The sequence below is a fragment of the Miniopterus natalensis genome, chromosome 17, assembly GCF_054644295.1.
Source record: "Miniopterus natalensis isolate mMinNat1 chromosome 17, mMinNat1.hap1, whole genome shotgun sequence".
Lineage (NCBI taxonomy): Eukaryota > Metazoa > Chordata > Mammalia > Chiroptera > Miniopteridae > Miniopterus > Miniopterus natalensis.
In genome coordinates, this window is record NC_142097.1 from 6837507 (window position 1) to 6862753 (window position 25247).

Consider the following 25247-nt stretch of genomic DNA (forward strand, 5'->3'; position numbering starts at 1 on the left):
AAAATGAAGTATGAAATCTGCTAGGGTTAAGAGAGAAAAAGACAACACACCTCAAACAGATGAAGTCTTCTCCGCTGGGACTGTAGTAAATGGGTTTTTTGAAATGCTGGAGAGATGGAGGTATATGTGCTACCCTAGAAAGGCAGGGCATGGGGCCTTGCTGATGCTGAGTTTGGTTCAAGAACGAAGAGAGAACAAATTTTGTAAAAAATTTTAAATACCTGGTTTTGATGGCCAGTGTATATTCCTCAGGAATTATTACATAGGACAGTAAAGAATTAAACATCTGCGATTCAGCAAGGGCAAACGTTTCATTCCTAGTTTAGCCAGCAGTTCCATGACCCCCATGAGGGACTCTATTAAGCCAAGGGAAGTGATCAAAGACATGCTTTATTTCTTCATTTGCTCTGATCTGGTGGTCACCTTGCTTCTTATACAATTATGTGCCTTTTGCGAATTAAACCAGGAGTTTAATCACTTTGTGTGTAGGATTTCTTGCTGTCTCTCTGTAACTCCCCTGAGATGCAACTGATGTAATGACGGGTTCTGAAATGTTTGACTGGTATCAGAAGTGGGATTAATGAGCTGAATTACCATCAATACTTGATTTTGGAAATGGTGCCAGGAAACCAAGAGATGAAACAGTGAGCTAAAGAAGTGTGGGAGGAAACCAGATAGCTCATGGTGTGAGAGGATGAGGTCACTGAAGATGTTCCTGGAGGAGAGTTGAAAAAGCGGAATTCACTCACTGTACCTTTATTTTCAACCGAACAGCACTGTAGATAACTAGAGAGGGATGAGTTAATGGCAAGGTAGCCCAATGTATAGCTTCCTAGTCTCCACTGTGTTATACAAGAATAAAACGATTGCACAGCCCCATAAAATAAAAAGACTAGTGGATGCGGAGGTTCTGAGGAATCACCATAGCTCTGCCTGGATTGGCAGTCAGTTACTTTCTAGCCGGAAATAATTTATTTGACATGAAAAAGTTAGAACAAAGATATGCCCTATTCTCCTTGTCAAAGCAGTTAAGAAAAAAAGGAGAAAAATGAAGAGAAAAGCATTACTTTTAATTTTATATCCATTTTAATGTGTTTGTAAGTCTTGTTTTTATATAGAAGCTTTAAAAGGGAAATATGAGCTTGGAACACCATGACTTTGAAGCTGTCGGAGTGCACTGTCTTAGCTGGGCAGAGCTTCATAAATTCATTTGAACTTGAAAAAATGTTTTTTCCTAAATGAAAAATTAAAAATACTTAAGTGAGGAATGAAATTTCAATTGGTAAAAGTATAACATTTTCTGTGTCTCAGACATTATTTTAGGAGAAGGTGACCTGGCTGGATTGGAGCCAGTCGAGATACAGGGTGAGGCTGGCAACATGCCTGGCATTTCCAAAGCTATAAGTCTTTGGAAGCACAATTTTACCCTTTTCATTGTTTTAGAAATTAGACTTTAGGGCACAACTTGAGGGTGGGAGGGTAATCGGACCTCTCTCTCATTATTTAGTAAAATAATAAAAGGTGAGGCAATGTAATAGGAGATATACTGCTGTAGAGGTAGTGGGATGCTAAAAAATAGTATTTAGAAAAAGAAAAAATATATTGGATTGGAGTAGAAAAGGTGTAAGAGTTAGTAGGCAAATTCCTAAGTATAAGACTAAATTAGGGCAGGTTGGGAAAGATAGAAGAGTGTGGGATCAGTGTGATACTCGGAGCCAGCATAGCAAGGAACTTGGAGCTCTGGTCTCCTCAGAAACAAGCCTAAGTTTGTTCACACGGCCTGCTAGTGAATGACCTGGACCAGGGACCAGAGGCTCCTCATGGACATAAGAGGAAAATGGCCTGGGCACAAGGGCATACAATTTGAAGCAGAGAGTGGTTCTGAAGCAGTGAAGTTCCTGGGGATTGCATGGCAGGTGTCATGCTGAATGTAAGACATGAGACAGGCTATGGGCAAGTATATTGTGATCATGGTCCTTGGACTTTATACACTAAAGACCATTCAGTTAAAGGGACAGGGTGTGAACTGTGGACAAATGAACTTTCTTCAATGCTGGGAAGCTGGAGGCAGAAATTTTATTTAGGAACATCTGTGTACTGACTACTTTTTTAACCCAGATGAAGAGGTGGTTTTGCAGATGCTGAATTCAGCTGAAGAGACAGACAAGCTCTCTTCTCCTTTTAATGAATATAAATATAAATATAAGTATAAATATAAATATAAATACACACCACATTTCTGAAAATGCATAATTTATGTACTATATTGTCTTCTTGGATATATCTTGGATGGATTTGCATACATATAAATATTTTTTTCTAGAATGGTTGACATAAGTCCAGTCCTGAAGTCCTAAATAAGCAAGGATAAATAAGGACAGTAAAACTGCTAAGATTTGAACTTTCGACTGAAGTCCCATCTTTCGTACATAGCGTCATAAAGCAGTTGACATCCCCTGTCAAGTTCTTTGAAAACCAAGGAAAACCATGAAGAGATTTTTTTTTTAACCTGCTCTTCTTCCAAGGATCAGATCTAGTCCCACTAAGAGAGCCCAAGATTATTGTTTGTTTTGCCATATAGGTAAACGAAAAAGCCAGATCAACAGGCCCAGCATCAACCTTAGAAAAACCTTGATGAACCAGTTCTCCACTGTACCAGTTTTCTCCCTCATTTCTATGACCTAGCTCTTCTGACCTTGGACAAAATGACTCCATCTCCAGCAAGAATTTATCAGACATTCAAGTGCAAAGAGTCTCTTACCAGATGCCAAGAGATCATTGATGAGCACAAGGAACTTCTCGTCAGCCACGTGGGCATCAGTCATGAGAAACACTGTGCTGAGATTCTTCACCCCGGCTTTCAGGCACAGGCTAGCCAGGTCCATCTGCAAAAACAATCAATATCAGAGATCTCTTGCAAGCAATCCCCACCCACTCTTTAGGAATGGGGCCATTTCCCTGTTTACTTTCAGGGGAGCAGAATGGCAACAGGAGGCAGGGAAGAGCTCAATGTTGCACTGACAGGATAATATGCCCATTCCCAGGCCTCGATCCCAATAGGGGTGGGCAAGTAAAATTAAATAGTGATGATCTGTAGTTCATAAAACCACTATGGCTTCTGTATTAGCTTCTAGAGCTCCTGCTTTGTGCAAAGAGGTAAGAGCTTTCCAAAGGACAGAGAAGACTTATATCATCATACAAGTGAATGACCTGCCCCAGGAGGCAAGTGACTGCTCTTGGTCTTGACAGAGCAAGATACCTGGGGCCCTGGCCAGCGTGGCTCATTTGGTTGGAGTGTCATCCCATGCACCAAACCATCAGTCCCTAATCTTGGTCTTCTGCCTCTTGCACCACTCAAAGCTCATTCTCTAAGAGCCTCATACAGTTCCTTACAGTAGCCCTTCATGGTCTAGTAAACTCACCTTTAAAGTTAATAAACTCCCCTTTAGATCAATGGTTCTCAACCCTATGCATTTGCAGAAGTACCAAAGACAGTGTTTTTCAACTCTCATTGGAATCATCTGGGGGGTGCCTGGAAAAGTTCTGGTGCCCAGGCAGCTCCCTAGACTAGTTAAGTCAGAATTTCTGGGGGGGGGGGGGGGGGGGGGAATGCAGGCACCAGCATTATTTGAATGGTACTTCTGTATACAGCCAAGGTTGAGAACCTCAGGCTTAGGCTGTTCTGTAAATGCATAATTCTCATATGCACTATGCTGTTTTCTCTTTTTTAGAAGTGACAAAGATTGACTTAATGTGAACCTGGTATATGAATGACCTTTGATTCAGCCAATCACCGAGAGGCTGAGCTGTGGTTTCCGAGCAGCAGTGAGCATCACTAGCTGAGAGATTAAGAAGGCTGGCCGTAGGTCTGGCTCAGTGCTGGATAGGATTCTCCCAGGGACTGCAAGAGCATCCTTCTCATGGAAATTACATCACAGCTCCCTACGGTGCCTCTATTGTGGCCATGGATAAAGGGGAGGGGGCTGGACTAACTGACTTTTAAAAGCTACATAGAAAGCTTTTCTCCGCCTTCTAGAGCCTGTATGGTGTCTCCTAAGGGCCTGATGTCTGAAACCAGGAAATGTCCCTGAGGCTCCCAGTGGCTGGTGGTTACTGAACACATTTTTAAAAATATGAATTACTTATAAAACTTGGACAGACTGTCAGAATTCCTCTTAAGGCTCCTAGACCTGCGGGAGAGCCGTGTGCTGCATTTGATACAGATGTGCTTCCTATTTGTGCGAAGGCCAAGGCTGCACAGATGTAGCTCAAGCAGCTGAGGCTTCACAACCGCAGACTTGGGAAGGAAGGCCGTGTTCTCAGGCTAAGACTAATGAGAACTCATCAGCCCAGAGTCTGAGAAGTAAATGGGTGGACAATTAAGCGAAGGTTCTGGGCAAGGGAACCGAAGAGCTGGCGAGCGGGAGCCGTGGGTCGTTGGAGAAAGGCGAGCCTCCCCGGACAGCGCCCAGCCTCTTACCTTGAAGTCGGGGATCTGGTAGCCTTTGCGCAGCGTGATCTGGAACACGTCCATGGAGCTGATGAACGCCGCGAGCCTCGTCAGACTCTGCTTGCCGCTCCCACCCACGCCCACGAGCAGTGCATTTCCCCGCGGGGACTCCAGGATGCGATTGATTTGGCAGCTGAGGGGCAGGAAGCAGAGCGTGGCTTCAGGCCCTTTCTCTGCGAGGAGCGGGCGCAGTGAGGGAGAGCCGGAATCCTCCCTGGAGGCTGACCGTGGGCCCATCTGTGGGACACTTGAGTTAAATTGTCCCCAAACCTGGCCTCACCTTCTTGACCGGGTGGACTGAGGTCACCGCTGGTGAGTTAGCGGCGGTGGGGGAGTAGCTCAGGGCTGCCAGCAGGGTTGGAGCGGCCGTGATGGCCAGGCTCAGGGGACCAGGGATTACCCTCCAGCCCCTCCCCAGCCAAGCCTGGCTCTGCCCCCTCCCCACTTCATTTTGCTTCATCTCTCTGTGCTTGTAGGCAAGAGGAGGGGGCAGGAAAAAGACAAGTAGAAAGCACACAATTAGAAAAAAAATCTGGGGAAGGCCAGAGGACAAGCACAAACAGAACAGTTTGTTCCTCTTGGGAGAGGAGAAGTGAAATTAAAGGCTAGAGCCCTGAACAGCTCTAGCTCTCTCTCTTCTCTCCTGGACGCCGGTGCTCTTGTACGAGTACTTGCGGATTCCTGATGCCAACCTACAGACACCCGCTTCCTTGGCTTCTGGACTCCTCCCTTTGCAGCTCTACTCACCATGCTCAGTGGCCATATTCTCACCCAGCAATGGGGAAATATTCCCAGGCCCTGGGCTTAGACCCCCCCCCCCAGGGGAACCCACTCCCCCGCCCCTCCCCAGATGCCACTCTCCCATGCACTGTTCACAGCCTCTCCTCCAAGTACACCACACATCTTGCCTTAAAATTCCCTTCGGCACTACGTACATGCCTATGCAGGGGACGTACACTCTTTCTAAGAATAACTCCTATTCCCTTTTCTTTTCTCATCTTAAAAACAGTAATTATTCATTGTAAAAATGCATAAAACAGAAAAACTACAATTCTAACTTGCATAAACACTATTGACATTAATTATATGTCCTTCTGAACTTTTTTCTAGTATCTGTATGTTTATAAGTATATATTTATGTGTATACACATGTATTACATCTGAAAACTCAATATATTTCTAGCCCATATATTTTCAAAATTGGGTTCACATTGTATACTGAACAGTGTTTTGAAATCATTTTTTTTGTTTAGCAATATACTGTGATTATTTTCCGATGTTACCGAGCAATCTGCTAAACCATCCTTTTAATTGTGGGACAAAATTCCATTATACAGACTAAGTTCCTTGTCTGCAATAGCCTGCTGTTGCATATTTAGGTTGTGTCCAACATTTTCTCGTTACAAATAATACTGTGTGAATATTTTTAGCTCATATCTCTATGTCCATAGGATAAGTTCCTAGGAGTAAAACTGCCAAGTCAAACAGTAAGACAATTTTTATGGCTTTTGATACATACTGAAAAACTGCCCTGCAGAAAGGTGGCATCGAAAGGTGAATCTGTTGTAATGGAGGATGACGTTAGATTGGGTTAGTTGGATGAAAATATGTTAAGTCAGTGGACGTGGGAATACGTGACGCAGTAACAAAGCCACTGTGGAGAAATGGATAAGATTAGGAGGAAGAGACAATGGTCTTGGGACTGAAAGAGTGTAAAACAAGAACTCAGGTAAAGTCCAACCAAGTAAAGCAGAGGATAGATCTGAGATTGACTCGCACAGGCTACACTCCTGTGTCCCTGTCTTGTGTTAATGATATTATAATGAGAAATTCCATATTCAAATTAAGTCATGGCAATTAGGGGTGGAGCAACTTAGGGTCTAGCTAACCCTGGTTTGGAGGAAGGGCTCAAGGGAAGTTTTGGTGGGCGAGGTCTGAGGTGAAAACAAAATATGACTGTGTAGGCACGTAATCAGTCATCATGCTGGGTGCAAGGGCCACTGCTTTGTCTCCATTAGATGGTGTCCGACGACAATGACAAAAGGAGAGACTGTGGTGCTAAGATACCCAGGTCCTCTCTGCTGATTAAAAAAGGAGAGGGCAGAGATGGATTGACAGAGGAGAGAGGGAAGCATGGAGGATGAGGAGTCCAGCTGGGTTCTCCGGCCGCCTAACACCCAGCTCTACGCTGGAAGGCGTCCGCCCAGCTTAGTGTGGGGCATGCTGCTCAACATCTAAATGGAAAATACATCACTAGAGATGAAGTTTCCAAAGACGAATGGTTAAGTCTGCAACTGTCAGCATTAGACTCCAGCTGGGGATTCATTAACAACCTCTGACGAGGGCAAAGGACTCTGCATTTAAATTACAAAATTTAAAAAGAAGATCAATATTCTAAAGGGCTGCTGGGCCTGAAAACCAAGGCAGCCTAAGTTAATTCATTACTGCACTTCTGATTAAAAACAAAAGCTGAAAATGTACCACTGCACAGCTGGAGGAAGCTGGCTTATTGAAGACTACACACACCCGTGTGCACACACACACACACGTGAGCACACACGTGACACACACGCACATGAGAACTGGTAAGGTATGCAAAAAAGGGGCGCAAGAGAAGGACATCTGAGGTTCCTTTTTTCCTAAAAGAAAGGAAGAGGCAGAAAAATATATGTGGCAGTGAACAAAAAGGAAAGGCTGGAGGGAGGGTAAGCCCAAAGCAGGGGAAGATCAGCGTAAAGCTCTCAGGCAAAGCAGAGGCGGCTCTGCTGAGGCCACGGAGGGAGCCAGTGGGGGAGCAAAAGGGTGCTGCCGAGGGAAGGGAACGGCGCGGGGGAGGCCACCGCCGACGCCGGCTCATTAAGTGCAAAGCACTTCGCGCCGGGAGCAGCAGCCCTCGCCATGGCAGTCATGGCCTCGCGTCCCAGAGGAGACTGAGGCATGGGCAGGGCGACTGTCCTCCACAAAGGACCACAGCCAATCAGTGGCAGGCCCGGGATCTGAACCTGGGTCTGGCTCTGTCTGCAGAACATGTGCCGTAACTACTCCACAGGGCCCCGTTATCGAGTTCACAGCAAAAGCAGCAGAGCTTAGGAAAGGTCGGGGGATCAAACTAAAGAATGTTAAGCCCGGCTGGGCGTGGCTCAGCGGTTGAGCATCGACCTAGGATGGGGGTTCGATTCCCGGTCAGGGCACATGCCCGGGTTGCGGGCTCGATCCCCAGTCGGGGGCGTGCAGGAGGCAGCCGATCAATGACTCTCTCATCATTGATGTTTCTATCTCTCTCTCTCTCCCTCTCCTTTCCTCTCTCTGAAATCAATAAAGATATATATTTTTAAAAATGTTAAGAACTCAGGTGGTGAGAACAGAGAGCCAATAATACAGTGAAAATGAGCACAGGCCCTGGGAGTTCCTGCTCATGCAGTGTCACCCTTCTCTGCCTGCTCTGTTCCCACCTTGGACATCAGACGGTGGGACCTTCTTGGAGTGAGTTCAAACGCCTCTGCCATGGGCACTGTGTGCAGTGATGAGGGGCCACGGGATCTGTGTTTCTCACTGTGGTGTTTGCGTGGTGCTCTGTTTTCTGGTGTGCGAGGAAGATGCTTCTGCTCTTCCTGGCTGGTAGAAGCTGCAAAGGGGGCCGAGGAGCCTCCGGGAGGGGAGGGGAGGGAAGGGCAGTGCGAGGATGAAGGCATGGGACAGTGATACTTTAAAGCATCAAATACACTTTATTCTTCAGAACTGCCCCCTCAAGGCGGTCATTACTTTTCCATTGCTAAATCGGTGTTAGTCAGTTTGACCACCCATGTTGGAAACCACATTGACTGTGACACAGGCTTGGGTTGCTCTTAAAGAGGGGGGAATGCTCACTGAGGTTTCCACAAGGTTCGTGAGCAGACATTTTATTTTTTATTTATTTATTTTTAAAAAATATATATTTATTGATTTCAGAGAGAGGAAAGGAGAGGGAGAGAGAGAGCTAAAAACATCAATGATGAGAGAGTCATTAATGGGCTGCCTCCTGCAGGCCCCCAACTGGGGATGGAGCCCACAACCCAGACATGTGCCCTGACCGGGAATCAAAGCCTGATCGCCTGGATCCTAGGCCGATGCTCAGCCGCTGAGCCACGCCCGGCAGGGCAATGAGCAGACACCTTAAAACCACTGCTCACTGCCCACCCGGCACTGTCCAAGGTACTGGGATTCAGCGGGAGCCGGGCAAGTCCCTGCTCAAGGAGCTTCCGCTGGACCAGGGGAGACAAAAGGCACATGGAGAAGCGCCCTGCCTAGTGTGGGGGCCGAGAGCCAACACTCTGGAGCCAGGCTGCACGAGTGTGAGCTCTGTTACCGACTTCTGGGGTGTGTGATGTTAGACCTTACTTCTTCGGGGGTTTTGTGAAGACTAAATGAACTGATGTAAGCAAAGCATGTGCGCCAGCCCCACAGTGACGCCCGTGTTACTCGCCATGTCAAATGCTGCCTCCTCAGCGAGGCCTTTCTCACCCCCTCACTTGAAACCACAGCCATCCAGCACTGCCTGTCCTCCTTCCCTCTGCTTTTCTCTGCATCGCATGTCTCACGTGATATGCTAAGAATGTGTACTGAGCACCTGCTGTGTTCCCAGGATTGGGGATCTAGCAGTGACTGAAACAAAGGCCCCTGAACTCGGCCTAAGACCGTCTAACCAATAACTATGCATTGGGTGAATGGATGGATGTAAACAGATACCGTGGTTAACATGACAACTGCAGCGGAGCAGTCACATAACATAAGGGGAGGACCCAGCAGTGACAACCGAATTTAGCAAGAGGCAGGTATTTGGTGATACTGATAAGAGCTTCTTTGTTTAAGTGGTAATAAGTAGCCCGAGGAGGGGATGAGAAATGAGGTGTGACAGGTATACTTTGAGGAGTTTGGTTGTAAATAGGAGAGAGATGGGGTACTAGATAAAAAGGGATATAAGAATTAAGAATAGATTATTCTTTTGACAAATGATAATATGGCATGTTTATATTAATGCATATAGTCAAGAAATTAATGAATTAGTGATGATGGGGTAAGAAGGAGAGAGGGGGAGAGAGAGAGAGAGAGAAGGGGAGAGGAGGGGAGAGGAGAGGATAGTTGCAGGAAGGAGTAGTCACTGAGAAGGTGAGAGGAGCTGGGACCCAGTGCACATGTGGAAAGACTGACTTCAAATATGAAGAGTAACTGAAATATTAGGAAAGTCAGTATCTGTGTGTGGGATGTGGGTGCAACACAGATCGGCTGTTAGATTTGATGGCAGGAAGATGAGAGAATTCTCTTCTGGTCGCTTTCATTATCTCAGTGAAATAAAGAGAGGTGCTCATTAACTGCAGATGAAGAGAGAGGAGGGGTGTTAAAAGCTTAAGAAGAAAAATCTGTGTGGTGCTCGTCACAAGACAGGGAAGTCAGCAAGATTAGTGGGGGAGGGCTTCTGGCAAAGTCGAGGGCCCATCTGATATTTGTGGCTGGATATCTGGAGCAAACCAAATCAACCTGGCGGGGGGCTTTTCTTCAGTAACATCAGATGCTTAGGGGCAAGTGCGGAGTAAGAGGACAGTGGGGTTTGTCACATGGAGGCAACGACAGGAAAGTTGGGCCACTTGCACCAGGGTGACTGGGTCTGTGGTGGTTGAGGCAAGTAAAGACATAGAAGATGAAGGGACAAAGAGTTTGAGAGAGCAGCTCACTTTTCTTCATGAAATAAAGTCTTGATAAAGTTTAAGAAGAGCTGGAATGGAAACTCGCGCAGGTGTGAGGAAGGGTAGGACGTGCGAGTCAGAGTGGAAGGTCTGAATCGAGACTCTGCAGGTGGGTCCCCTCCTGGTGGAAGTCCCAGGATATGAGTGAGTGGCTGAGGTGATGGAAGCCAAGGCCACCGGAGCTCAGAGGGCCGGGAAAGGCCAGACGAGGTTTGCTCAGGTGCCAGGAATGAAGAAAGGCAGGGCTGAGGGGAGGACAGTCCCAGCACCAAGGTCGCTGGTGGGTGATGAGAGTAACTGGGTGCTGGCAGGTGACAGCAGGAGAGGTAATAATGAAGAGGCAGTGAGTAGGAAAGCCGAATTATTTGTGCCCCCAAAAACCTGGGGTTTGTGAAGGACACAGGAGACGTGGTTTCAGTTATGCCAGCAGGGTGAGGTTGGGGAAGGGGGTGCTGCCTTCCCTCTCGGCCCCGGGGGGCTCTGGCTGGGGAAGAGAGGCAGCTTTCCTCAACTCAGGGTCACTCGGGTATCCAGCTGTCAGTCAGAATTTATCAGTGAAGGAACAGTTCGGAGAAGTTCAAGCTCTGTCCGCTGAAGACCGTGAGTACCAGGAGACAGGGTGGAAGACTTAGGGCAGCGGGGGAGGGTGGTGAGCGGACTCAGAGTGGGGATGTGAAGGCAGTGTGGGGAGAGCACTGGCATGACTACCCATTACCAGGGAGGCTCGGCGACTGCTTCAGGGACTCATCTGATAGCAGCAGCTCTTGCAAGGATACTTAACTTTTGAAATACACGAGAACTTAAACAAAAAGCTCCAATCTCATCACTATAAAACTGGCCCTTGGACTAGTATGGGGTGGGGATGCAGGTTCTGAGCTGTGTGGTTTCCCACGGTGTCACGGTGCTCATGCCCAGGGACGGTAAGTGACAGGCAAAGCAATAAACCCTGCTCTGCTTGAGTTCAGCACCGTGGTGCCCCCGAGGGCCGGTGGCAGGAACAGCCGCTGCTGCTCTACCAGCTGCCGTCTTGACCTCCACAGAAGCAGCAGCAGCTGCCTTCCCGGTTTTGTCACAGTGTCCTCCAATGCCCAAGTGAGACCGCAGACCCTGGGGAGAGGAGGCAACGGAGAGAAGAAAACAGGAGAAGCACACTTACACGTGGCGCACGGCGTCCTCAAAGAGAACCAGGTCCATCACTGTGTTGACTTCATTGTGATTCCCCAAGGCTTCCACCAGAGTCTGGGTCAGAAGTTCCCATGATTGCACAGGCATGTACTTGGGCTCCCCGATGCCGTGTGCAAAGTGGCAAAAGATGTTCAGGCTTCGCGTCTGCTGCGCAGTCTCTTCCGTGTCCTGGAGATGAGATACAGGGACAAGGGCCCTCCTTATTGACCCTCAATTCTGGTTCCACATGGAGTGGAGGCGCCTGCTTTCCTTTTCTCTCTGCACACCCCCTAAGATTAAATATCGGCGCTGATTCCAACACTTCCCTTCTTTGGGAAGCCCTCTAAAGTGGGCGGCTAATATTCGTGTATCAGCTCCACAAAGTCGTGGATGATGTCTGCTACCCCTTTGGACTGAGGATGGAAAGCGGAAGGTGGAAGGTACCCTTTGCACGAGCACAGTAAGGAACGGGCTCCATTTCTGAGCAGAGTAGATGGGGTCAGAAGGGGCTACGTCTCTAGGCAGGGGCTCTCTCCCCAGCGTTGAGTGAAGGGCATGACCCAGAGGCCTCATGCCTCCCACAGCCACTCCAACACGTCTTGCCCTGCCGTCCACAGCAATATCATGAGACATCCTCTCCTGCTCCCTGTGACGTTGCCCTCTAGGCGATGCAAGCCCGACTTCATAGGCGCGGCACCGAGGGCTTGGTTCTGAAGAATAAACGGCCGGCCATCCTTAGCGACTGGCTCGTTTATAAGGGCGTTGATCATCTTAAAGCATTTGCAGGAGAGCCTCTTATTTATAAAACTTTCATAAGGATTTGGGCTTCTTGTCTGTGAACTCTTGTCTCCAGGACAAACCTCACCATGTTTAATTAATACCTAGTCAACTCAATGTAAAAGATGTGGAGTCCACATCTCTTCACCACCAGTCTACTCTCTAAGTACTGAAGACATGGCTAATTCTTTTTTAATTCAGCGAGGAACTACTTACTTATCAAAACACAAACGCCTGAGATTTCAAGTGTAAGAAGTTTTGTAGAGGAGGCAAGTCTAAGAAAGAATGGGTTTTCTAACGCGCAAGTAAAACTTGCACCGGCACGAGCAATTGTCCCCGCCTGCCATTCTTTTCTCCTAAAGTTCAGACTGAGCGGTCCAGCTGAAAAAGAGGTGACAGGCATGCTATTCACCAGCAGGGGCATTGCCCGGGACAGAGGGGCACTGTGGGGTTAGCTTTAAGCGTAGTACCTCACATTTAAGCCCATGGGACAAGATTCATCAAACCTAATGGAGGGAAAGTGAGGATGACAGTAACATCCTTAGGGAAACCAGGGCTGTTGCCTGGTTATAAGAAGGAGGAAGTGGAAATAATTAAATATCAAGGAGTTATTATATTCTGAAGGCAGTTTTAGGGCCATAGAAAACCCTTAAAACTCTTCTGGCTGTGCCAGACAGGAACAATAAATGTCCAGACATTTGGCAAGGATTTAATGTAATGCAGGAGAGCCATTCTCGCTAGTTGACGAAAACGTGGAAACTGATGTGGGAGGACATTTACCCAGTTTGAAAATGAGCTAATATACTGGGAATCAGTCCTGATGGCAGTCGATTTACACTAATGATCTAGCAGAGCAACAAGGAAAGTGCAGACCTGGGAGGCCTGGGCTACAAAGACTCTGATGAACAAAATACGTCTCCAATCTTGAGAGCAGAGCCGGGCTGTATAGGAGGGAGAGAGAAAAGCAACCCACACAGCGAGTCAAAGATTTCTTAATAGTGACACCATGTCACACAAGGGCCACACATCAGAGAACTTTAAGCTTTACGGTAAAAACAGGACTATACCACTCCCTTGGTGAAAATTGGGTAACTTTTCTTTAATAACAACACCAGGAGTTGGTGCAGTCAAAGGAGCTTCAGGATGGCATTTCAAATGTTGTTGGGGCTCGCAGATCCAGAGAACAAACTGCATATATTTTACCAAGAAGATGGTTTAAAAAGAAGTTTCATAAAATCAGAATAGCCAGACAAGGACAAAAGGCACGATTAGTGATTGCCCAACAGCACGAGCTCTGCTTAGAGCCGTGTAAGTCACAGCCAGCAGTGTCGCCTGGGCACGGCTCACTGGGCAAGCTGGCCCAAGCAGGTGGGAGGTGCGGTGACGTCTCCCCAGCCGTATAGTGCTAAGGTAGAGAAAGTCATTCTAAATCTCATCCCTAAAAGGAGAAAAGAGTCAAGAATTTTGCTTTTACCGTAATAAAAATCAAGAATGAAATGCTTATATTGCCAGCCAAGCTAAATAGTTTGGATTCCAACAGTTCCATTGCTGGGTAACAGAGCAAGATTTCTTTACCTAGCTTGTGCCGTGACAGCGCTTCTTTATAACAATGACACTATACTTTGCAGTAAGAGTATGTGAGATTAATGCTTATTTTTACAAAGGTTCTAACAATGAAAAAAGTATAAAATTCATTTGAAGAGGAAGCTATAAATGCTGTTTGTGCCAAAATAAAAATGTGCACTAATCCAAAAAGCAGCAACCAGCAAATGTTGTTGGGAAGGGATAATGGCAGTATTAATTATGTTTTGGTCTCTGATGAAAGGGATGTGTCCTTAGCATACAGACCCACATGGAAACCTCTCTTTCAAAGACGGAGTGTTGTTAGGCTAAAGTGCTAGCTTAGACCAGTTTAAGAAGACAGTAAAGGCTCATTTGCAGAACAATGAAGGCATAATTTGGCAAATTCTACAGCACTCAGGAGTATCTAAGATGTGAGAATGCTGAACATCAGGCCATATAAAAATGATGGGACAAGTGGAGGAATTCAGAGTGTTGGGACCAGTAAAGAGCAGACTGAACTGCATTACTTAAAATACTGCCCAAACATCCAAAAGGCTGTCATATAGGTTGGGGTGGACAATAAATATCTTCAGAGATAGACCCAGGATCTTACCAGGAAAAAATACGGAGAGCTAAACCCAACAAGATGAACATAGGGGCAACATGGTACATTTAAATACAAGACTTGATTATTTCTAAGTTCAAGAGAGGACAACAAGTATGTGTGGAAAATATGGGGCCTTGGTCAACAGAAGGCTCGGTGTTAGTTGCAGGGTAATTTTGACACTAAGAAATGTAGTGTGGTCTTAGGAAGTGTTAATGTATTAGTGTTTTCCAAGGCACATTCTATGGACCATTTATTCTGAAAATTACTAATAGGTCTTATGGAGGGGGAGAGTTATAGGGTCCAATATGTTTGGGAAATGATATGTGAATTAGGCTCATTCAAGATATTCGGGGCTTCAGAGTGCTGAATACAATACATTTCTAAGAGAGGAACATGATGAAGTACTTTCTCAACTTGAGAAATCATAGATGCCTTCTTTCAAGGAGTATATTGTGGTACAACTATTTGGCAGGACACGTTTTGGAAAACATAGTACCAAAGTTACAATATATAAGAAAAGGGGAATGGCGATCTTGCTTTTGGCCAAACACCAGCTGGGTAGTGTGGTGAAAGTCAGGCACCATGATTTCAGAGGAGGAAACCGATGGGAAAGCAATCAAGATGATGCCAAATTACTCTGGATTTGAAAATAAGCCATGTCAGAAATAGTTTAAAAACAAAAACAAAAACAGGCTCTTTGGCTTGAAGAAGAAAAGACCTAGGATAGGCAAGATAAATGGTCTTAAAATATTTGAAGGTTTGTCATGGAGACCTAGGATTAGTAGACAGGAAAATGAATTCTAGATCATCATTAGAATAAATTTCCAGTCTTTAAAACTGTTTCAAAGATCCCAAATTTCAAAACTGTTCTACATTTCCAGTCATTCCCAGTTCCCGAATGGCTGTCTTGGCAAAGCGGGACTTCCGCATTTCCAAGGATGGTGGCGCATCGACTGGGAAATGCCATTGAGAGGAGTTACTACAAACAGAGGGCTTGGATCAGGTGATGTCCACAGGCCTTCTCAACACTGAGGTCCTACAAATAATTTGTCTCTTCCAGCATTTTTCATCTCAGCAAAATAATGATCGCTTTTTCTTTCCTTATCTAATCTCTGATTTTCTCCAGTTTATGAGGCTAGATTTTTATTATTTGGGTGATCACCTGCATAACTATCATTATTTTTCAAATGTAAGGAGAATTCACAGGGCAATACTCACATCAAAAATTTTCTTGACCACTTCTGTCTGGATTTTATCAAAAAGAACCAAGTCCTTTTCTTCCACCAACTTATCCCGGTAAACACGATTTGATTCGTGCAGATAGAGCTTCACCAGGTCCTGTGTGGATTTTATACATTCCACTGAGGAGAAGAGAATGCCCTTTAAGGAGAACAGACAAAAACGACATGAATGACAACTTAAAACTACAACAGCTGCAATTTATCGAGGCAGTCATGTGACAGGTGCTAGACCTGGTGTTTTGCCAGACAAAGCTCATTTAAAAATCATGATAATCCCACAAAGTCATTTCAATTACATTCATTTTGTATAATTTGGAAATTGGGATTCAGGAAGATAGGAAGCATGTCCAATGTCACACAGTAAGCGGCCTTCGTTCAGAACCAAAAGGTCTTGCCTGACCGAAGAGCCTGGAATTGTAACTATTATATTTCAAATTGCCACAATGAGGAAAGAGGCGGCTTCTCTGTGCTATTGCAATTCCTTAAGTGCCATTTTGAAAACTAATCTAAGTGACAATTGCGTATGTGAAATCAGAAGGACAACAAAGGACTGAGATGAGTACAGCTGACCTTTGCAGGTCACCAATACATTTATTCATCTCTAGTCGGGTCCCCTTCTTACCTAACACAGGGATTATTCCAAATACTTACTATTTCTTCCAAATTTCCCTGTCACATCTCTGCTAATGTCACATACTGGTCAATGTCTTAGCTTTCTTTTTCATTGAAAAAGAGAGAGCACTAAGATTAGAGTCCCTAAACAACTTCCGTAAGACCTATAACTTCCAATTCATTTGGTCCCGGGTTTGCCTTCATTGCTTCCTTTTTTGTGTCAGAGAAAAAGGGGTCATTTAGTTGGTCCTAGTTTCCAAGGCAATAATGCTCAGATTCAGCAGCCCAGCATAAAGGACTGGATATAATATGACTATGAGTCTGTTTCCTCATGATCACTTTCATCACCACTTCCCATAAAATCTAGATTTTGGCTTCACAAAACTCAAATTATTTTCTGACCCTGAATACATTCTATGCCTTCAAGCCTTCTCCTTTGCTCTGCTCATATTTCAAGATCAGATCAATTGATAACCTTTGCTGAAGCCTTCCATAATATCTTTTTCCTGCCCAAACACCATTCCTTCCGATGTGCCCCCATGTAACCCTTTATATATAAATATTTATAAGAGAATTATTAGTTTCTAAAATTATTTTTCTTTGTACAGTTGCACTTCTTCCAGGTCATGGTGAGTGTCTCAAAGGCAGGGAAGTTGAGAGATTTCATTTAGGATGTGGTTTGTTTTAACCATTGTATGACTAGCACCTAGCCTGGCACACACTAGATGCTCAGCGAATGCTTGTTGAAAGAGTGAATGGACTGATATTGAATCCTTCAGCAACTACAACATTGCAAGAACTCCATCAATATTTCTGCTTTTGGTAATGGCAGAAAAGCTGCGAACAGACCAACCCACTGAGATCAACTACAAAAGGTAGGAAAATTATAATAATAATAATTTTTTAATCCTAACCCAAGGATATTTTCCCCCCATTGCTTTTCAGACAGTGGAAGGAAGAGAGAGAGAGGGAGAGAGGGAGAGAGGAAGAGAGAGAGACACATCAGTGTGAGAGAGACACATTGATTGGGTACCTCCCACATGTGCCCCAACTGAGGCCAGGGATGAAAGTCTGCCCTTGACGACAATCGAACCCGAAACCCTTCAGTCCTAGAGCTGACACTCTAACCACTAAACCAAACCAGCTAGGGCAGGAAAATTATTTTTTAGAGGCATTAGAGAGTAACCAAGTCAGCGAGGACTTGAGGGGCTCAGGTACTAGAGAGAAGAGAAGGAAGCGAGTTAACCCTAAATTTGGCACCATTCATCTTCTTCAGACATTTGCCCATTCACAAACAATGGCTTATAGGTTCAGAAACTGAAGAGACAGTGACAAGTGAGAGGTTAAGATGCTGAACAAAGTTTTCTCATCTCATGGGGTAGGAAGGATGAAAACTGAAGTTCAGGGATTACCAAGAAAGAGGGTGTATCTAAACCCCACAAGGGACCTCATCACTAGGAGTGTGAGTGAACAAGCCACTCAGTCCTCACAGAAACTAAAGTCTACCCTCAGTCTCCTCAGTCCCCGGCAACTGCTCGCCAGAAGCAGAAGTACATGATTTCTGAAGGAAAATATCATCATCTAAACCCACATTTTAAAGCTCATAATGTCTGGCAACCAAACAAACATTACTAGGAATACCAGGAGATAAGACCAAAACCAAGAAAAACTGACCTTCAGAAGATCTGGGCATTGAAATTACCAGACACAGACTTTAACAAAACTGTAATTCATATGACCAAGAAATTAGAGGACCAGGTAAAGAATTTCAGCATAGTACTGGAACCTTTAAAAAAAAAAATCAAACGGAAATTATCAAATTAAAAATTACCCCTAGGTTACAGTTACTGAAATTAAGACCTTACCAAATGGGGCTAACAAAAAATAGACACAGCTGAAAAGAGAATTAATGAGCAGGAAGATCGGCACACAATATTCAGACTGAATAACAAACAGCAAAAATAACTAAGAAAGAGAAAAGCATGAGTGCCCTGGCAGGTGTGGCTCAGTGGGTTGGAGCGTCACCCTCTGCACCAAAAGGTCATGGTTTGATTCCCCGTCAGGGCACATGCCCAGGTTGTGGGTTCGTGCCCTGGCTGGGGAGTGGTTGGGGCATGTATGGGAGGTGGCTGATTGATGAGGTTTTTCTCTCTCTCTCTTTCTCCCTCTCTCTCCCCCTCCCTCTCAAATCAATAAAAAAGGAAAGAAGAAGAAAGTGTAAGAAGCACGTGGGACACAGTGAAAGGTCACATACATGTACTGGAATATCAGGAGCAGGAGAGAGAGAGAAGCAGAGCACTATCTAAAGAGATGTTAGCTCTAACTTCTCCAAAACTGAAAAAAGGGCAGCAAACCTGATTCATAAATGCTACCCACACTAAGCAGGATAAATATAAAAATACCATCTTAGGTGTAACAGTGAAATTTTTGATAATCAAAGACAAAGAGAAAAATTTTAAAGCAGACAACTGAAAAAGATAGAATCTCAGAGGGACAGTAACAGAGGTGATTTCACAATAGAAACAATGGAAAAATCTAAAAAAAACCGAGATTCTTCTATAGTAGAAATGAGCTAAAGTAAATACTAAAGGAGTGATTCAGGAAGAACAGAAATGATTCTAAATGGAAAAACAGGAGTGTAGCAGGACTAAAGATCCATGGAAAGAGTGACAGGTGAGTAAATCTAAATAAATATTGGCTTACTAAGACAAAAATATTAGTGTACTATGGGTGTTCAATATACATTGAATTAAAATAAATATCTAGCATAAAATTTGAAGGGAGGTAAATTGTTCTAAGATCCCTGCATTGTCTGGCAATTGACAAAGGCACTGATTTATAAAGGAGCAAAGGATAAAAGGAAGCCCTCGGTAACCATGAGGTGAATAGTAAAAGGATGCACAGCAGGCTTAAAAAAGGAGTAAAAGCTATATAATCAATTCAGTAGAACACATGAAATTAGAGAAAAATAAATGCAGACTAGGTAGGACCTATGGAAAACAAATAGTATAAAGTTGACTTAATCCTAAATATCAATGATATAAAACAGCACCAAATATAGATGAATTAAACATTTCATTAAAAGACAATGATTATCTCACAAGATTTAAGAAACCCAACTGTATGCTAACTATAGGAAATATATCTTAAATATAAAAATACAAAAAAGCTGGAATAAGAAGCCGAAAAACAATGCAGCTCAAAGATATGAAAAGAAATGGAGTAGCCCTGCTAATAGCATGCTTTATATCTAAAAAACGGTTGACTTCAAAGCAATAGCCATTTTTAGATATGAAGTGCATTTACTAATAAGAAAAGGGTCCGTCCACTAGGAAGGCTGACAATTAATGATCTCAGCAGCCATGCCAAGAAGTTGGAAAAAGAACAAACTAACCCCAAACCCAAAGTAAGTAGGAAGAAAGAGATTGTAGGATCCAAAAATAATATAAAAACAGATATCAAATGGAGACCATCAATCAAGTAAAAAACAATATTGGTAACTTTTCAATTTCTTTGAAAAGACAAGCGGAATTGATAACTCCCTAGTAAGGCTGATAGGAGATAAAAAGAGAAAACAGAAAGGTACACATAATCGATATTCAGGGTAAGAAAGAGGCTACAATGTCAGCAACAACAACAACTGACATTTAAAAGATAATAACAGGACATATAAACAATTTCATGGCAATCAATTGGAAATTGTTGACATCGACATCTTACCAGACCTGAAACATCAAGAAACAGAAAATCTGAATTGTCTAATATGGATTAAAGAAATTGAATTTATAATTTAAAATCTTCCACCAAAAAACTCAAGATGATTTCATCAGTAAATTCTTCCAACATTTAAGGAAGACACAGTACAATTTCTATAAAATCCTTCCAAGAGGAGGAAAGAGCGAACACTCCCTAATGTAACTTATGGTGACTTCATAACCTTAGAATAATAGGAGAAAGGAAAGTTATAGGACAATCATTAACACAGATGCAAAAGTTACATAGAAAGGAAGAGCAAATGGAATTCTGTGCAATATAAAAAGTTTAACGTGTACCCACTAAATGGATTGATTACAGAAGTGCAAGGTTAATTTTACATTAAAAAATAATCAATGTCGCCCTCCTGGGCGTGGCTCAGTGGCTGAGCGTCGACCTAGGATACGGGCGATTGGGGTTCTATTTCTGGTCGGGGCTCATGCCCGGGTTGCGGGCTCTGTCCCCGGTCAGGGGTGTGCAGGAGGCAGCCCATCAATGACTCTCATCTTTGATGTTTCTCTCTCTCTCTCTCCTTTCCTCTCTCTGAAATCAATAAAGATATATTTAAAAAAAAAATCAATGTCATTTATCACATTTCCGGGACAAAGAAGAAAATAATTATACAATTATTCCAACAGAAGCAAAGAAATCATTTGTTAAATTTCAACATAGATTCATGATTAAAACCCTTAACAAACTATAAAAAGGAAGGGATTTTCTTAATCTGGCAAAGAGCATCCACAAAAAACTATATAGCAAGCATCATACTTAATGGTCAACTATTAAAAGCTTTTCCCCTAGAATTAGGAATGCAACAAGGCCACTCTCTCCACCACTCTTCACAGCTGTACTGGCCGTTGTGGCCAGGCAGTAGGACAAGAAAAATAAATTAGAAGCTTTAAAGGCTGGAAAGAAAGACATGGCCATTATTATTATTTTTATCAACAACATGATTATATGTATAGGTACAAACGTAATATCAAACAAAGACGCAAAAGGATATCCATCATATGATTCTACTTTGAGAAATCCAAAAAGAGGCCAAGAGAACTCATGACATTAGTTCAGACAGCGTCTCCCTCTGGGAGGAGGAGTGGTGAGCGGAAGGAAGACCACGGGAGCTCCAGGGACGCTGGGCGTGCTCTCTACCCTGAGCTGTGGTTCTGAGTGGTGGTCGCGTAGGTGTGATGACTTTGTGACAGTTAACCAAGATGTCCACTTATGACTTATGTGCTTTTCTACTTGTTTGTCATACTTTAATAAAAGTTTATTTAAAAAAATGAAAAGAAATTCCATTAGGCCCCTTCGGCCCCACGTCTGTATCTCGGCCTCTGTCTGCTCAGCTCTCCGAGGGGTCAGCCAGGCGGAGGCAGGAAGAAGCACCGGCAGGGAGTCCTGACTTCCAGGGCCGAGTGTTACAGCGAGGGGAGCTAGTGAAGGCTCCGAGCCCTGTCACAGCCGGACACGCGGGCTTGCCGACAGTTCAGGCCTGAGCCGTGTGGGCACGGCAAGTGCACACTTGGCCCGGCCTTAGACAGTCATGTGCGGCACTGAGCTGGGAATGGCTGATCGTTTCTACTGCTAGGAGCAGAATTCTGGCTGGGACAGAGGGAGGGAAGCACAGAGCCCGTCTGAATTATTGAGCCTTAGATCAAGCTGCATGGAGGAAAACGGCGCATTCTCTAGGCAGTGCAGCCTTCAATCATCCTCGTAAGCTCTTCCCTCAGGCCTTTAGAGAAGCAGGCAGGCAGAGAGGGACACGGTGAGGCTGTGTTTCTTTGAGCGAGAAGCTCCCCTCTGGAGGAGGGCAGGGGCTGTGTGGTTGAGGGGAGGCAAGGGCTGTGCTTGCCCACACACCGCAGGTGCTGACAGCTGGCGGGCTGCAGGGAGGCCTGGCTGGGACACAGAGCCCAGGGGTCGCCGCTTGGGCTGCCCGAGTCAGGCAGAGAAACAGACCAGGGGGTCAGAGACTCACCCCCACTCCAGTATCTCCCCTCCCTGCTTCTTCCCCAACACTGCACCAGGAGCCCCTAAAACAAGGCTAGACCAGAAGCTCCATCCCCGGGAAGCCTTTGTCGCCCGGTTCCCTGCGCAGCAGAGCTGAATGTCCTAGTTTTGGATGTCAACGCTGCTGCTTACCAGCTCTGCGGTCATGCTCAATGCACCTGATTTGTCTGTGGCATAGTTTTCTCATTTCTATATTGGAAATGATCAGTATTTTACCTTACATGGTTATTGTGAGGATTAAATCATTAGGGCTTAGAACTGTGCTCAATCAATGCAGCTCTATCACTGACGGACGTCAGACTTCTTACGAGGGCCCCCTCTGGTCTCGAGTCACCACGCCTGCATATTGCTCTTGTTCCTGCTGGACCAGGCTGCCTGTCATTTCACTAATGTCGTTTTATACTTTGCTACCTCCGCGACCATTCACGCCGTCTTCGACTAGCTGGCAACTTCTCTGAGTCTCTGTGAAGTTGGGATAAAAATGTGTATCCCAAATGGTTGGCGTGAGTATATGTTTCAGGTGGTGCAGGTGATAAGGCGCCTTCCAGGCCGGAGCTAGGGCTGGGGCTTCTTCAAAAAGAGACTGCATGCCATCAGGAGCCATGCAAACTTTATCAGAGGACTCTAACACTTTTTTTTTTTTAACTTGGAAAATACAGATGGTAACACCTCACCTTATCACGCTACAGTGGGATGTAAGAGAGGGATTGTGTGATAAAACATGGCTTTTTAAATTAATACTCAATAAATGGGAGAGAAGAGTGAGTACACACAAATCTTGCCATTGTCAGGCCTGAGGGCATGGACCTGAAGTCTCAGGCTTGGAGCTGAATCTTTCTTGCTGCCTTAACTCTCTTATGCTTGTTCTCATTGGAGGTACGATGTGATGGGAAGGGGTCCAGGTCAGGACCCCGAAGGCCTGGATTCCAGTTCCAGTTTCCTCACTGGCTGGCTGTGTGCTCTTAGGTAAACCTGTATAATCCCAGCATGTGTCTGGTCCTCATTTTAATGCGGTCATGCTTGGGGGATCCACGGTCCACTGGGAGCCCTGTCCTGAGCCAACCTACATCTGTTCTTGGAGACTTGACCTTGCCGTGGGGGCTCAGGGACTCCACTTTCAGGTTAAGCCCCTCTGGGCCATAGCTCTTGGATATTTGAGCAAATGTTTAGTAGGTTTCTGCTCTTTACAACCAAGAGTCCTGGGTGGAACATGCAGGCCCTGTGTCCTCAGGGCCTGACCCTTTGCTGGTCTTGGGTTCCCCGGAGTCTGACCTGCACAGGTAGGGTGCTGGGTAATTAATCACAAATACATGTGCTCGCCATGGAGAGTGATGCCTCATTCCCTGACCTGCTTGACATTCCCCTACAGGTGTGGCCTCTGCTCGGTGTGAAATGCATACTTGCCTCACTAACGGCCCAGTGCTATCTTGGGGTGGGTCTCTCTGAAAAGCAGTTTGTGCAGCTTCTTTTCCAGGATGGGAGAGTCATGGACATTGCCATGTGAGGGAGCTGTACCCGACCAAGGGGATGGGAGGGCGGGGCTTGCTGCATCGCCCTCTAATAGTGAAGGGCCAAGCAACTGGAAACCATGGGCAGAGACAGGCCCTCGCGGTTCAGATGAGCAGCTGAAGACTCTGAAATGGCTTGGCCTGGAAAAGAACCTGAAGCAATTAGAACTGAGGCATCCTGGGGCTGGCAGATGGTGTCTCAGGAATATTACGATGTGGCTTCTTCAGGAAGCAGAGCTACCCTCATGGCTGGGGGACATTCTTTTTCATCTAAGAGCAATGGATCTACCACCAGGGCCTGCTAATAGTTTTCTCTTTCTTTCTTCTGTGCCATTCTGCTTCCTAGGCATGCTGAAATCATTATATAACATTATCCCCAAGATGCTGAGCCTCCTTCAGCCCGAAGGAACCAGCTCAGAAATGCATTCGGCTTGTTGGGAAAGAATTTAGTTGGCAGTCAGAACTCTGTTTCTTGAAGTCCTTCCTCATGGGGCCCATGGCACTCTATTTACCTGTTTATGTTCTTAATGCCAGAGGAACCATGCCTTTGCCAAGAGTTTGGCATTCACTGTTATTTTACTAAAAAAGTGAGGAACAGGATCATCACTGAGACTCTGGGGCGTCTTGGAGCAGATGGACTCACCTGGAAAATGTTGGCGAAGTCTCTGAGATTGAAGATATAGTGGAACTTGATTGCTGTGGGTAGGAATGTGGTGGCGATTTTCTGGTGGAAGGTAAGGGCCAGATTGATCAGCTGGGGGGTGGATCTCTGCAGTGAGACTGGGAAGTTTCCAAGCTTCAGGTGCTGAGTCAGGATAGAGCTGTAGATGGAGGACAGGGCGTCCGCTCCCGGAAAGGAGAGGGCAAAGACACTGAAGTGACGCTGTGGAGGGAACAGGCATGAGGAGGCTGTGTTAGACACCTGCTCTCCCAGAACAAAACCAACTTCTCTGAATTTAGATAAAAAAGAAAAGAACTCTTATAAGGGCTTTGAATTTTACGTTGTCGTCATGTTTTTCACACTGCACCCAAATTTAGGATGGGCCTAAAATGACTGGAGGAGTGATGGGCTTTGGAGTGTGGGTCAAAGATGTCAGGATGGGGTAGTAGGAAGCGAACTCAACTTGGATCCAGGGAACGTGAGTTCGATAGCTGGTATCCACATGACCTCGGGAGAGTCATTTCACCTCCCTGATGTGTTCTCATTATGAAAAATGAGTTAAATCAGATGAACTCTACGACCCCTTCCAGCTCTAAACAGCTTCATGATTCTGGGTCTAGGAGTTTCTTTTCCTGAAAAGTCAGCATCCTGTATGATTTACCACTTTTAAAGGCTGGACGGGGAAGGGCCAACTCTTACTTATGGTCAAGTGACATCAGCCCGGGTAAGGCAGTGTTTAGGGTCCCAGGAGTGCGGCTCCTCCCATACCTGGAGCCGTGGGTTGATGGTGAAGCTGCCCGAAGTGGGGTTCATACAGGAAACATACTGCACATTCATGATCTCCCTTAGAGACAGCTTGTTCCGGTCATACCTGGAACAGTCAGAAACCGTAGGTAAGGGTTGTGTGGGGGCCCAGGCAGGTGAGTGCCGTGTCAAGGGGAGGTGCCATGTGCCCCATCATTCATATGTTCAGGTGGTTGTAGAGACTGAGAAGAGACATGAGCCTAGGACAAAACCGGGGGGATCCAGTATTTATGGAAACAGTGTAGGAAGAAGAGACCACAAAGATGCACCAAGAGGAAGAAGAAAAATCAGGGTGCAGGCGCCCCAGGAGCCAGCATTTC

At 45.3% G+C, this 25247-nt stretch overlaps 1 protein-coding gene across 1 annotated transcript in view; it reads right to left on the reverse strand.

Annotated features, from left to right (window-relative positions):
- Positions 1-25247, reverse strand: part of DNAH9 (dynein axonemal heavy chain 9) — a 295671-nt gene that overhangs the window by 106786 nt on the left and 163638 nt on the right. Inside the window, exons 40-45 of the mRNA XM_087825845.1 lie at positions 24892-24994; positions 24106-24345; positions 15560-15721; positions 11387-11583; positions 4481-4643; positions 2762-2885 (exon numbers count right to left, since the gene is read on the reverse strand). Of these exons, the coding sequence (XP_087681971.1) occupies positions 2762-2885; positions 4481-4643; positions 11387-11583; positions 15560-15721; positions 24106-24345; positions 24892-24994 (989 nt within the window). The remainder of the gene's footprint in view (positions 1-2761; positions 2886-4480; positions 4644-11386; positions 11584-15559; positions 15722-24105; positions 24346-24891; positions 24995-25247) is intronic.